At 38.5% G+C, this 12,719-nt stretch overlaps 1 protein-coding gene across 3 annotated transcripts in view; it reads right to left on the reverse strand.

The window, feature by feature from the left end:
- Positions 1-12,719, reverse strand: part of LOC117523091 (signal-induced proliferation-associated 1-like protein 2) — a 258,904-nt gene that overhangs the window by 86,053 nt on the left and 160,132 nt on the right. For all 3 annotated transcript variants that reach the window (XM_034184507.1, XM_034184509.1, XM_034184508.1), the window contains exon 9: positions 3,603-3,877. In XM_034184507.1, coding sequence (XP_034040398.1) covers positions 3,603-3,877 — 275 coding nt within the window. The remainder of the gene's footprint in view (positions 1-3,602; positions 3,878-12,719) is intronic.

Consider the following 12,719-nt stretch of genomic DNA (forward strand, 5'->3'; position numbering starts at 1 on the left):
TTCAAATACATAAATAAAAATAGAAGTAAAAGAATAAAACAGATAAAAATAAAAACTATTCATAAGAAAGAATAAAAATAGGTTTTCAGTCTTGAGTTAAAAATGTCCACGTACTCTGACTGCCTCACGGTCGCAGGAAGACTGTTCCACAGGGTGGGTGCATGATACGAAAAGGCTCTTTGACCTGCTGATTTGTTCTTCACCCTGGGAACACAGAGAAGTCCCGCATCCTGCGACCGCAAAGCCCGGGCCGGCACGTAGAGTTCCACCAGATCAGCCAGATAAGATGGTGCCAGTCCATGAACAACCTTATAACAGCCTGAAATCTGGCTTAAAGTTTAAACAAAGGAATTAACTTACACTATGTATCAAATAACTTGGTTGAAGAAAAGGGGTGGAGCTCCCCCTGTCTGTGAGAGCCAGTAACATTAGAATTGTGAGACTAAAACACACCCACTGGAATGCCCACATTGTACGAGGTCTGTTAGAAAAGTATTGGAACTTTTTATTTTTTTGCAAAAACCTGATGGATTTGAATCACGTGTGCTTGCATGAGCCAACCTTGAACCTTCCTGCACATGCGTGAACTTTTTCACGCCTGTCGATTGCGTCATTTCCTGGTAAGCAGCCTTTGTGTGGGACATGTGTTGTGCGCTTGGCGGATTTTCATTTCAAGGAATAAGACGGAACGACTGGAGCAGCGCCGCATCAAATTTTGCCAGAAACTGGGCGACAGCCAGGTGGAAACCATTCAGAAGATTCAAACGGCTTTTGGTGACGATCCTATGGGCATCACACAGATTAAGGAGTGGTACAACTGGTTTAAAGACATCCGCGCAACAGTGGAGAGCGAGCCACGCTCCAGTCGGCCATCAACATGCTGAAATGACCAGATCATTACAAAGTGAATGCTGTGGTGATGCGGGGCCGTTGTGTGACTATCCAAGAAATTGCAGAAGAGGTGGACATCAGCACTTTTTCGGTACATTCAACTGTAGAAGATTTCCACTGTAGAAGACAGAAGATTTGGCCATGAAAAGAGTGGCTGTGAAATTCATGCTGCTTCTGACGGCAGAGCAAAAGCGCGTCCGTGTTGAAGTCTCACAGGACATGCTGTGACATGCCTACCTCTTCCACAATTTCTCGGATAGTCACACGACTGAAAAGTCACCAAAAGTCATCTGAAACATCCGAATGGTTTCCACCTGGCTGTCGCCCAGTTTCTGGCAAAATTTGATGTGGCGCTGCTCCAGTCGTTCCGTCTTTTTCCTTGAAATGAAAATCCACCGAGCGCACTGCACACGACCTCACACAAAGGCTGCTTACCAGAAAATGATGCAATCAACAGGCGTGAAAAAGTTCACGCATGCGCACGAAGGTTCAAGGTTTGCTCATGCAAACACGTGATTCAAATCCATCAGGTTTTTGCAAAAAATAAAAAGGTCCGATACTTTTCTAACAGACCTCGTATAAAGGTGTTGTGCGCACCGCCTTCGTGCTCCCGTCACAAGATGGAGTCTGTGGCAGACCCGAGCCTGGTTTCAACGTGACTTTCAATAAATTCAAAATGAGGAATATAACGCTTTGGTTCTTGGTAAGGGGCAGTATATTACATAAAGAACCGGGAGAAACTACAATAGGTACGACATTACAGGGTTAATTTTATTTAGGCAGTGACTGTTTAGTTTAATTAAAAACAGGCCACTATAAATTAATGTTTAATCAAGCTTACTGAGCGAAAATACAGAAATGCATTTACCCAAACAGCTAATGGGGAATGACTCTGAAGCAGATATGTGTCTTCATTGCTCACACAACACTGCGTAAGTTAGCACAAAGTTGTCAAAGGTGCTCATTATACATGCAATTTCAGTCTTAGCCTTGATAAATCATCAAGCTGCCCATCACACTGCACATTTCTGAATACATTTAACTAATCGAAAACCTGGCCACAAGTTTCAGTGATGCGGTATGAGCCAAAAACTGTCAAACAAATTTTTAAAAACTGGGAACATTTATGGACAACGAAATAGTTTTGAAAGACATCCGATTTGACTGGTTAAAGCTTCCATTAACAGCAATTATGACTGTATCATTGTGCATCATCACAGATCACGGTAAGAGGATTAAATGTCGGTTCTGCCAGAGAGGCTGCTATGTTGGATTCACAGATGAAGCATGTTAGCCCACCATCTGGGTGAGCAAATATGTTAGTCCTCTATTGCCAGACCAGAAGCTAAAGTTGAAACAGTTATAAGCGTATCCATAATATGTACAGTGTGGACATTTGTTTTTGAGATCAAACTCATTCAGAAAACTTGACATGTTGACAGTATTATAAAAAAAAATTACACATTGGATTTAATCTATGAAATAGATTTCATTCGTCTTCATCAAACCTCATTGTAAAATTCTCCAATAATAACTGACATTCTTGCAAAAAGATTTAGCAAATATATAAATGCAATAAATATTTTTTTTTTTATTAATTGTAATTAGCCTATTTTGGATTTTTGTGATTATCCAACATAAGGACAAAGAAAAAAAAAAAAAAAAGAGATTATGTGCATGTATTCCTCTGACAGACTATAAAGACATTTGACTGTAATTATTTGAGAGAGGAAAAATAATTTGCTTGTACAAAAATCTGCCAGGCTGAAGCAAAAGCAAAACAAAGATGGTGAAAATGAGAGTGAAAAAATGACGGCTTTCACCAGGCTGGCTGTCTGTCACAGATAAAACAAGCTAATGTGCTTTCAGAGTAAGTTCTATGCATGCCTGCACATTGCAAAATATCTTTTGAAATTTTTCTTCTTGTTGTGATGGGACTGACTGAGTCTAAACATGCACGCACCCGTGTCCCTGAAACACCCTGAATGAAATTACTGAATACTGAATGAAATAAGCAATCTGTTAGAGATCTTAGATGATCTATTAGGATGTTTAACCACACAACAAGCCATATTATTCCTGGTGTTTGTAATAAAATACTCGAAACATTGTAATAAAATACTCGAAACATAACAGACATCCTCCACAACAGCTACCAACTGTCGAGAGGACACTGCATCAAGTTTCATCTGATGCCATCGAAATTTACCGCTTGGTCAGGAAGGTCCTTCCGGTGTACAATTTGTGCCAAATCAACATGGAAATTCACCTTTGATCTGCTGTGGCGACCCCAAGTGAACCAAGGGAGAATGCGAAGGGACTAAACTACTGTGTGGTATACTGGGTCTGGACTGTAAGCACTGTTTAGTCACTTTAGTTGGTTGCAGATTAAGTCAAAATTTTCTACAGGCTCATGGAGTAGAAAGAGCACAATTTCAAACCTAGTCAAACAACACCACCAAAAAAAGGTGTAAGCATTTCTCTACATGAATGATCAAGAACAATTACGCAAATATCAAACTATTTTACAAAGGCCTAGAGTACAAATGAGAAAAAGAAGCATGTATCTGTGATGACCTCATACATATTAGTCAGCACCTGCTTTTATGAACTGCCAAAGCTAGTAGAAAGTGTACTAATTTTCTGTGGAACTTTCATCTGTAGTGTCGTTACAAAGTGCTTGGGCAAGTATAATCACAGGGAGGCATTACCTTCGGGGTGTGCCGTCTTCATAAGGCAGGATTATAACCACTTTAACGGTGACTGATGTGCGGAGCAGGTCGATCATCTGCTCGTGGGTGAGAGTAGCAACTGCCACCTTGCAGATCTCCACCAATCGACTTCCTTGCCTCAGTCCTGCCTTCCAGGCGAAGCCAAAAGGTTCCACATCAGCCACGATGCCCTCAAAGTTGACATGGAAACCAAGCTGACCCAAACCATTGCGCCGCAGAGTCATCTCTGTCGTCTCACAACCTCTGGTGACAATCTGAATCAAAGATCAAAAGCAATTTGATTATGAGCAAGAGGACAATATCAGGCGGAGAAGAATTTGGTGGAAAACAAAGTGCAATGTATGAAATGTAAAGTACAAAAAAATAAAATAAATCATCACGCTACTAGTGTGTTCTATTATACAACAGACAGACAATTGTATGTACACACATAAGGTAAATACTGCGAGGCAGTGTAAATACTCAGCTGTGACACAGAACACTGAGAACAGGCCTGTTCAGCCTTAAGTCAATAACAGGCTACATGACTTATTCAGCTGTACAGAGATAAGAGCAGCTCCCTACGCAACTCAGGCTGTGGGTGCTGCTTTGGTAACTGGAGTATGAAACATGGTTTGCTTCAGAGGGAGGTGCCAGACTGGAGGATACAGAGGTTTGGCTTCTGACCGGACAATCCTTGGTTCAGTTCCTCATCTAACATGAAACTACGATTTCCTTGAGCAAGTTGCTCCTTGTGTACAGATGAGCTCCTTGCATGGCAGTATGCGGACATTGGTGTGAAAGTGTGCGTGAATGGATGAATGTGAGGCATCATTATAGAGTACTTTGAGCATGTCTGCTCTACATCAGATAAAACAGAAATGTCTTCGATTAACGGTGCATCTGTAAAATATTCACAGCACTACACTTTTTCCACATTATGTTACAGCCTTATTGCAAAATGAATGACATTCTTGTTTGTTTGTTTTTCAGAAAAATTCTACACATAATGACAAAGTTTTCTGTGGGATTTGTTTGCAAATTTATTAAAAATAAAAAAGTAAGAAATCACATGTACATAAGGCCCAGTCACGCAGCATACAGCAATAGCTGAATGAAGGAAAAACAGTCCCAAAGTCACAAATCGTTGAGAAAAAGTGTACGAATGAGCTGTCACTTCTCTCATCACCGAAAAGCAGCGAGTCCACGGTGCATAAAAGAACAAAACAAAACCGAAACAAAATAAAAATGAACGGCGACTTTGATGTTTTAAACAAAATCAAAACAAAACATTCATGTAAACATTCAGGCGCGAGTTCTGGTTGTCTTGACAACCGTCTGTGTGTGCATACAGCCTCTCCAGCCACAGACTGCATGCAAACGTGCGTAAATAGTTACAGGAGTTGATCAAACGTTCTGGCCGCCATTGTTTCTGTATGAAAACGTTGCTATTCGTCCCACTCATGGACGAGTCACGTTCAGCTTGTTGGATCTTTAGCTGTTGATCTGTTCTGATATCGTCAATGTTCATGCAAGACGTCAAACTTGGGAGGTTGGACGACAATCAAATGGAATGCTGACGGTAACCCTAACCCTAACCCCCATAGACCCTAACCCTAACCCATCTATCAACTGTTTCAGAATACTATACCAGGTCAGTTTAACATAAAAACTGTAAATATTCCTCACAGACATATGCTCTTTAGGGTTTTAGTGGGGAAAAAATTAAGATAAAGCGACATAAAACAAATGAAACCAATGAAGCAGCAGCTCGAAGCACTCCTTCATTGGCTCAAGATTCAAAGCAAAGCTCGGCTGATTATATGGAAGAAATAAAACATTTGCGGTAAAACAGTTATTTAGCAACTAACTGATGACTAAATTAGTTGACAACTATTTTAATCATCGATTTTGATTGATTAACTCAATTAGTTGTTTCAGCTCTAATATGAACATGTACTTATCTCAACAGTGCAAGCAGAGGAACTGCACAGAAGTCTACAAACAAACCATGAACAACAGCTGCATTATCCAACCAAACTTATCCTGTAACACTTTTTGTATAACATTATTACTGTAAATTGTTGCACAATTTCCAGGGGCAAAAATAAAGGAATGCCCCAAAAGACACATTTTTCTGGCAACTGGGCCTTCTGAAAACAGGGCAGACCCCCTCTGCGGGTGTTATGAGAGGTGGAGATGCTGGGCTCAGCCGCTGTCACTCAAAGCGACCATGCACCTAATTATTCATAACTTTATGGCTTAAAACATCTTAAACTGTAGAGCTGTCTTTGAGGGGGAATTATCTATAGACACCATCGAAGTAACTCTCTGACCAGCACGATGCATATGCTGCCAGAATGTGTCATCACCTTTAATAAAAATTAATTTCAGATCACAAATCCTACAAGGAAAAACTGTGTCTGACTTTATATTCAGAAATAATATGTCTGGGCCATTCTGAGAAGAACCAAGACACATTAATTTTCTGAATGCACTAAATATAAGAACCCGATGAAATCATTTAGTAGCCATTATTTAGGGCCAGTGGATTTCAGACAAAGAACTGGATTCTGTGTTTTATCTTTATGGTTTCCACCTGAAGTACTGTTAATCCCTCTTGTACTTAATAGTTTACCAAATATTATTACCTGCATGAAACAGGGATAACAGGGTATTGTTTTGGACAAGATGACTCAAAAACGGCTTGACGGATTTCCTTCAGACTTGATAAGAATATTACTTGGATTGATAGAGGTGATTAGATTTTGGTGTCATTTGGTCAAGGACAAGGAAAACATGGTCCGAAAAACATCTTTTCTTTTTTTTTTGGTATATCTTAACAACCAAGAAGCCATGACGGATAATCTAAAGCATATATTGATCAGCAAAATATGCGTGATTGATTGGTATAAATGACTTCATAAAGAAGTCACACAGAAGTCATATGATGAAGTCACACATAGAAACACCATTATGGGCATATGTATATTAAGGGTGTTAAAAAAATTTTTTTTTACATCAGACTTGTGATTTTTATCCTTAAAGATTCACAGCAGATTCCAAATGCTGAAAAATCAATTTTTAAATTAATGTCTCCGTTGTGTTTGTTTCTCCTCACTGTCATAAACACGGTCTCCAACATTTCAGCGAGTTGCACCTTCTCTCCCTCTCTCCCGTTTTCTGCTGGAGGCAGGGTTAGTGGAAGGGTCTGTATGTGTATGAGGGGCACTTAGAGTGGAAAGCATACAACAGTGAACCAGCCTGCATCATTCCATCCAGAAACTTTGGATGCATAAATGGAATTTTACTTACTTTTTCTTTCAAACAAGGAACGTAAAATCCAAAGCATACTGATCCACATTTGTTTTGAATCACTGTGCCTATGTTAGATAAGAACGCACTGCATCAGAGTTTAGGAAGACAACGCCACCAACGTATTCCAGAGTTTATGTTTTGTATGAATTGTGTAAGATCTCACAGATGTTATGTTCACTGAATAGAGACACTGCCTAAGATGGTTTTTATTCTGTACGAGTGACGGTTTATGACATGTCCTAATTTGCGCAAAAATCAAACAAACACTGATGAACTATTGAAATGAAACAAACATTGATGAACTATTGAAAGCGGTCTGGCACAAATTATCCAATATTAATGTGTTTTGTAACATTTTAAATGTTATTTATGACTAATATATAACATGAGACAGCATATAACACAAAATAATGAAATATCAAATTTGCATCATATTTAACTCAAGTTGTGACTTTTACAACAGACAAAAAAAAAAAAAAAAAAAAATACAAATCTTGAATTTTTTTTTACGCTTCGCTTTAACAAATTTCCAGTCAATTCTGAATGTGCAAAAAGAATAACTGGATCCAACACCTATTTCATTTCAAAAGACCTGAGCCCCGACAGCATACTTGAAAACAAATACCTTTAATTATAGATTTGCTTCTGTTTATGTTGTCTTTTTCAAATATAAAACTACGTAATCTTAGACACACCTTGCCACACCACCTTACTTAGCACACTTGAGTAGCTCCTGAAATTAGCATCTCTATGTACTAAATAAATTTAGAATCGAAAATTGATTTTTGAATCGAAAACTCATTTTGAATCAAATTGTTACAGCATGAATTCGAACTGAATTGGGTCATGAAAGATTCACACCCCTAATTTACATTTATTTGCACGTGAACGTGAATGTTTTGCTTTGGTGTCATTGCGGTAAGTAGGTTGGTGACTAGCTCACAACCAATGTCACTAAAAGGTTGTGATTCATTTTGTGAAGGAACATATCTTACCGTGTCTTACTGTGAAGGTGCAGTAAATGCATGAAGGAATCATAATGGTTGTCTTGTGTTTCTTGTCACATGGTGGGGTGGGATTTTTTGCTTGTGTGAGAAGCTGGTGTAGTGTTGACAGGCAGTAGTTTGAAGTTAATCTGTCCCTCAAGCCAGCTGCCACTCTGTGAGGGAAATGGAGGTCGTCAACCTCAACTGAACCAAGACTAATCTGAAGGCTGATTAACGCTTGTTAGATGCAGTGGGTGTTGTAAGGAAACCTGCAGAAAACTGTGCAGTCCTGATGTGTGTCTGTGCTATTTAGTCTGTAAACTCACTCATTCTGTATTTTAAATAATGCAACAGAAATGTAACCAGGTTTGCTCTGGACTAAACATAATTTGGTACAAAAATGTCCACCTGATTAAGCCCACCTCTTCAGTTCGAGGATGGGCATGGTGAATAGAAAGGAAATCCCAACATGACCACAGAAATGTATTTGCACATTTATCTTTAGGACCACATACACATGGTGTTTTTCATAATTATAACTTTGCCATGTCAATTGTGTGGTAGTGTGATTTGATGTGGAAAGTTTTGACTGAGTTCTGATATGGGTAGAAGAATCTGCACAGGAAGTGTCAACAAGGGCATATTCTCTGAACATTTTGTCCTGAGAAGGTAGTAAAGACATCCTCGTAAACTTGTGTTACAAACAAGTGTACAAAATGTTCCTTGTGTGCTGGTTGTGGTTAAAACTGGATCAACCTTCACTGATAATGAAATATTCTGAGGAAATGTCCTTTGTGACTCTCCTATGATGCCAGCGCTGTATGGTATGTTAGTGTGCAATGCCTCCTCATGTCTGGCTACAAAGCTACAGTATTATAGCAGCTAGCATATGCTGCTCTGTTTGTCCAGTGCGTAGTGCAAATCTTTCTGTCCTCCTTGAATTCAAAGTGGGCATGGTTGAGCATGCTGCACTGAAATGGAGCTGATATAAATGGGATAATATCATCATATAAGCACAGAATGCTTACAAATGCAGGTTTTTACCCCGTTCACCCTTGTGCTCTTTTGATTTATAGAACTACTGCTGTGGAATCCCAGATTTGTCTAAAATTTAACTGAACCTGAACTGGATAAGCCTTCCCACTTTCAAAGATGTGCAGGTTAGGTGAATTGGTCACTCTAAATTGACCGTTGGTGTACATGCAAGTGTGCCATCCTCAGGGTGTACCCCACCTTTCGCCCTATGATGGGTATATTAAATGAATGAATAACAGTACTAGGTTTTTACCTCCATCAAGGAGGTTATGTTTTCGGTCACGACCGTTTGTTGGTTGGTTGGTTGGTTTGTTAGCAGGATTACTCAAAAAAATCCTCAACGGATTTCAATGAAATTTTTACCAGGGGTGTATCTTGGCCTAACTTAGAAGTCATTAAATTTTGGTAATGATCCGGAACATTATCCAGATCCAGTAATTTTTTTAAGGATTCTTTATCATTGCAGGATATGGCCAATTTCAACATTTTGCATCACACTTCATGAAGACGGGTCACAAAGGCTGAACAAAAATTAAGTTATGACACAACAATAATTTAGCATTTGTTTCTCCTCATTGAATAAACTTGTTATTAGAAAATAAAAAAAACTTGTGTAGTTCATGCAGTTTCTCTTTATAAATACATTTGATGAAGATCTAAGGGTTTAACCCTCTGGGGCCGACGCCGTGGAATACGACGGCTGAGACCAAGCTTTACTAAATTATAAATAACTTTTTAATGATATGAGATAGAAACTTACTTTTTTTGCTGAAAAGTTAACTCCGCAGACTTTCGAAACTTACTTTTTTTTTGCTGAAAAGTTAACACCGCAGACTTTCGAGCCACCATCCACCATCTTTGTACTCCTCATAGAAGCTGTGTGATGACGTGAACAATGTGAGTGTCCAATGGGAATTGGTTCACCATCACATGGTTTTCCAAAATCCAATCGTAGGGCAGATTCACCTCACATGACACACCAAAGATTGTTTTTAGAAGTGATGTGTTACTAGTTTATTATAGTTTGCTGTGTGTTTTGAATAAATGTGTGTGGAAAATTATTTTCCGTTTTACTTTTTACTTTTTATTTCTGATTGTAAACCTTTATTACAGTTCTAAAACACAACTATACCATATATATTTTGAAAGTACAGGTTGTCCTGAAAAAAAGAGACATAAAACTTGATTGTGGGATGCAGGGAGAGCTGTTAACAGCAATAATAAAACATTTATGCCTGGTAAGTCAATTGTCCAAAAAATGCCCTCAGACCCCAGAGGGTTAACCACTGAATCTGAAACATGATGGTAGATGCGTGAAACGACATGGAATAAGTCTCTTTGCCAAAGGGTATTCCATGTGACGTCAGTGACCCTATAGCCTTGGCGGAGATTTGCACTCTCCGAGTGCTTCTAGTTGTTTGTTTTTTCTATTGTCTGTAGTGTTACACTGAGGATGCAGTTTTTCCATAGCTGCCATTAAATGCCAAGCACAGAAAACAAACAATGCTTCAGCAGTATTATCAAAAAAAGAGTTGGACAAAGTACTTTGCATCACAGATGACAAAGGAGTAATAATTGATTTGCAAAAGCCATTTATAAATAGGTATTTTTACAGTAATGGAATTATAATTAGAGCAAATTTTTAGTGGCAAGCTAAAATATGGCCACATTTTCTCATCCGCAGCATATGTGCAGAGACAATTACAATCATGAGTAATTTTATATTATTTTACTAACTGGGACGTTAAAAAATGTGAGACGTCCTTTAAACTGCTTAATCACTGAAACACACACACACACACACACACACACACACACACACACACACACACACACACACGACTGTGGACATTCATGAACACACAGAACACCATCAGGATACAACAACTCCAACTATACAGGCGTTTTACACAGATACGCTCCTTCTTAACGTTTTGTCTCAGCTTTTCCTGTAAAATATGTTGTGAATTCGCACAACAAAATATTCCTCACAAATCCTGTGGGAAAGTTGGCATTAACTGTGAAAGGAGATTAACATACACAAGCAGCAAGCTGTCCTTTGGCTAATCAAAAATGCTAATATATCCAGCTCTGTTGAATGTAATAGACAATGAATGACATCTGCGTCTTTTAAAGATGGATTATTATAATTATGTTTCAGCATTTTCAGGTGGCACAAACGGAATCTCTATGCTCTTGTGTACTCAGTTTTATTCATTCTTTGTAAGCTGTTTTCATACACACACGCACACACATATCTATACGTGTGTGTGTGTGTATACACTATATATATATATATATATATATATATATATGATGTTCTGGCTCCCTAAGAGCCACCTCAGTTATTATTTTGGTGTTATATAGGTTCATACATGCTTTATTTGTTCTTTGCAATATTTTTGCATTTTATTTTGGCATCATACCGGAAGTGGTGGCATGTCACTTCCTCTCTAATGAGAAGAAACGAAAGACTTGCTGCACCTGTCGTGCTGTGTTTTAAGCATGGAGCTGTACATAAGAACTAAAGAGCGCAGTAGCGCTGAGCCATGTGCCGACAAGGAGGCGTGATCTCCATTTTAATTCCGGGAAAGTTAGTGATTTGCGTGCATAGAAGTTCAAGAAACAGGTGGAATATGCTGGAAAACTGCGCAAGTTAGCAAAGGCAAAAATGGAGGAACAAGGGAGACAATATTTGTCCGTGATATTTGGATGATAAATAGCTGTGTGTCTCCTACCATACCTGTGTCGCTCACAATCACACCCACACAGAGATGTGTACCCACACCACTGACTTCATGAATGAAACTCGGTCAATAAAGGATAATATATATATATATATATATATATATATAAAAATGTATTGTAATGGTTTTAGGAGACGCGCTGCATTGAACACAGCAGCAGCTGCAGCAAGACGCCTCAGCTCAGCAGCTTGAACAGCGCAGATCCATGTAACTTTCAACACTAATATTTAGGAATGTGTGTGTGTGTGTCAGAGTAAGTTTAATACTTTCCTGACATAATTTAATGTAATTTAATTTTACTGGCTCGATGTCCAGGTCAAAAGGGCATTTTAACACGTATTTTGCGAGCATTTTTCTGAGTGTGTTCAGTCGCGAATCTCCATTGAAATGTGGGTACTTCATCAATATTTTGCCCGGTTAGGAGACGCTATATTGCTGTCCATGAAGGGACGTTTTCGTTTAGTGTGGAGTGTGCTCTCTAGTTCTCATATACAGTTCCATGGTTTTAAGCCAGAACAGCCTTACATATTTTATCAACATATATTTAATACTAACTACCATGTGCTGTTTTGTGAGTAATGCACCTGAAAAATACCGGACGTTAGCATAGACGCTAGATGTGTACCTACAACGAAAATTACAAACCTCTCCATTCTTTGTAGGTGGGAAACCCTGCAAAACTGACAGTGGATCAAACACTCATTTGCCTCACTGTTATACACTAGGGGTTAGTAAGGTTAGACCTTACTTGTGTGAAGCATCTTGAGGCAACTTTGTTGTGATTTGGCGCTATATAAATGAGAATAAATTAAAACCGAAAATACACACACATTACACACACACACACACACACACATATTATATATATATATATACATATATATACACACACATATATATATATATATATATACACACACATATATATACACACACATATATATATATATATACACACACATATATATATATATATACACACACATATATATATATATATACACACACATATATATACACACACATATATA

The sequence above is a fragment of the Thalassophryne amazonica genome, chromosome 13 (genome assembly GCF_902500255.1).
Source record: "Thalassophryne amazonica chromosome 13, fThaAma1.1, whole genome shotgun sequence".
NCBI lineage: Eukaryota > Metazoa > Chordata > Actinopteri > Batrachoidiformes > Batrachoididae > Thalassophryne > Thalassophryne amazonica.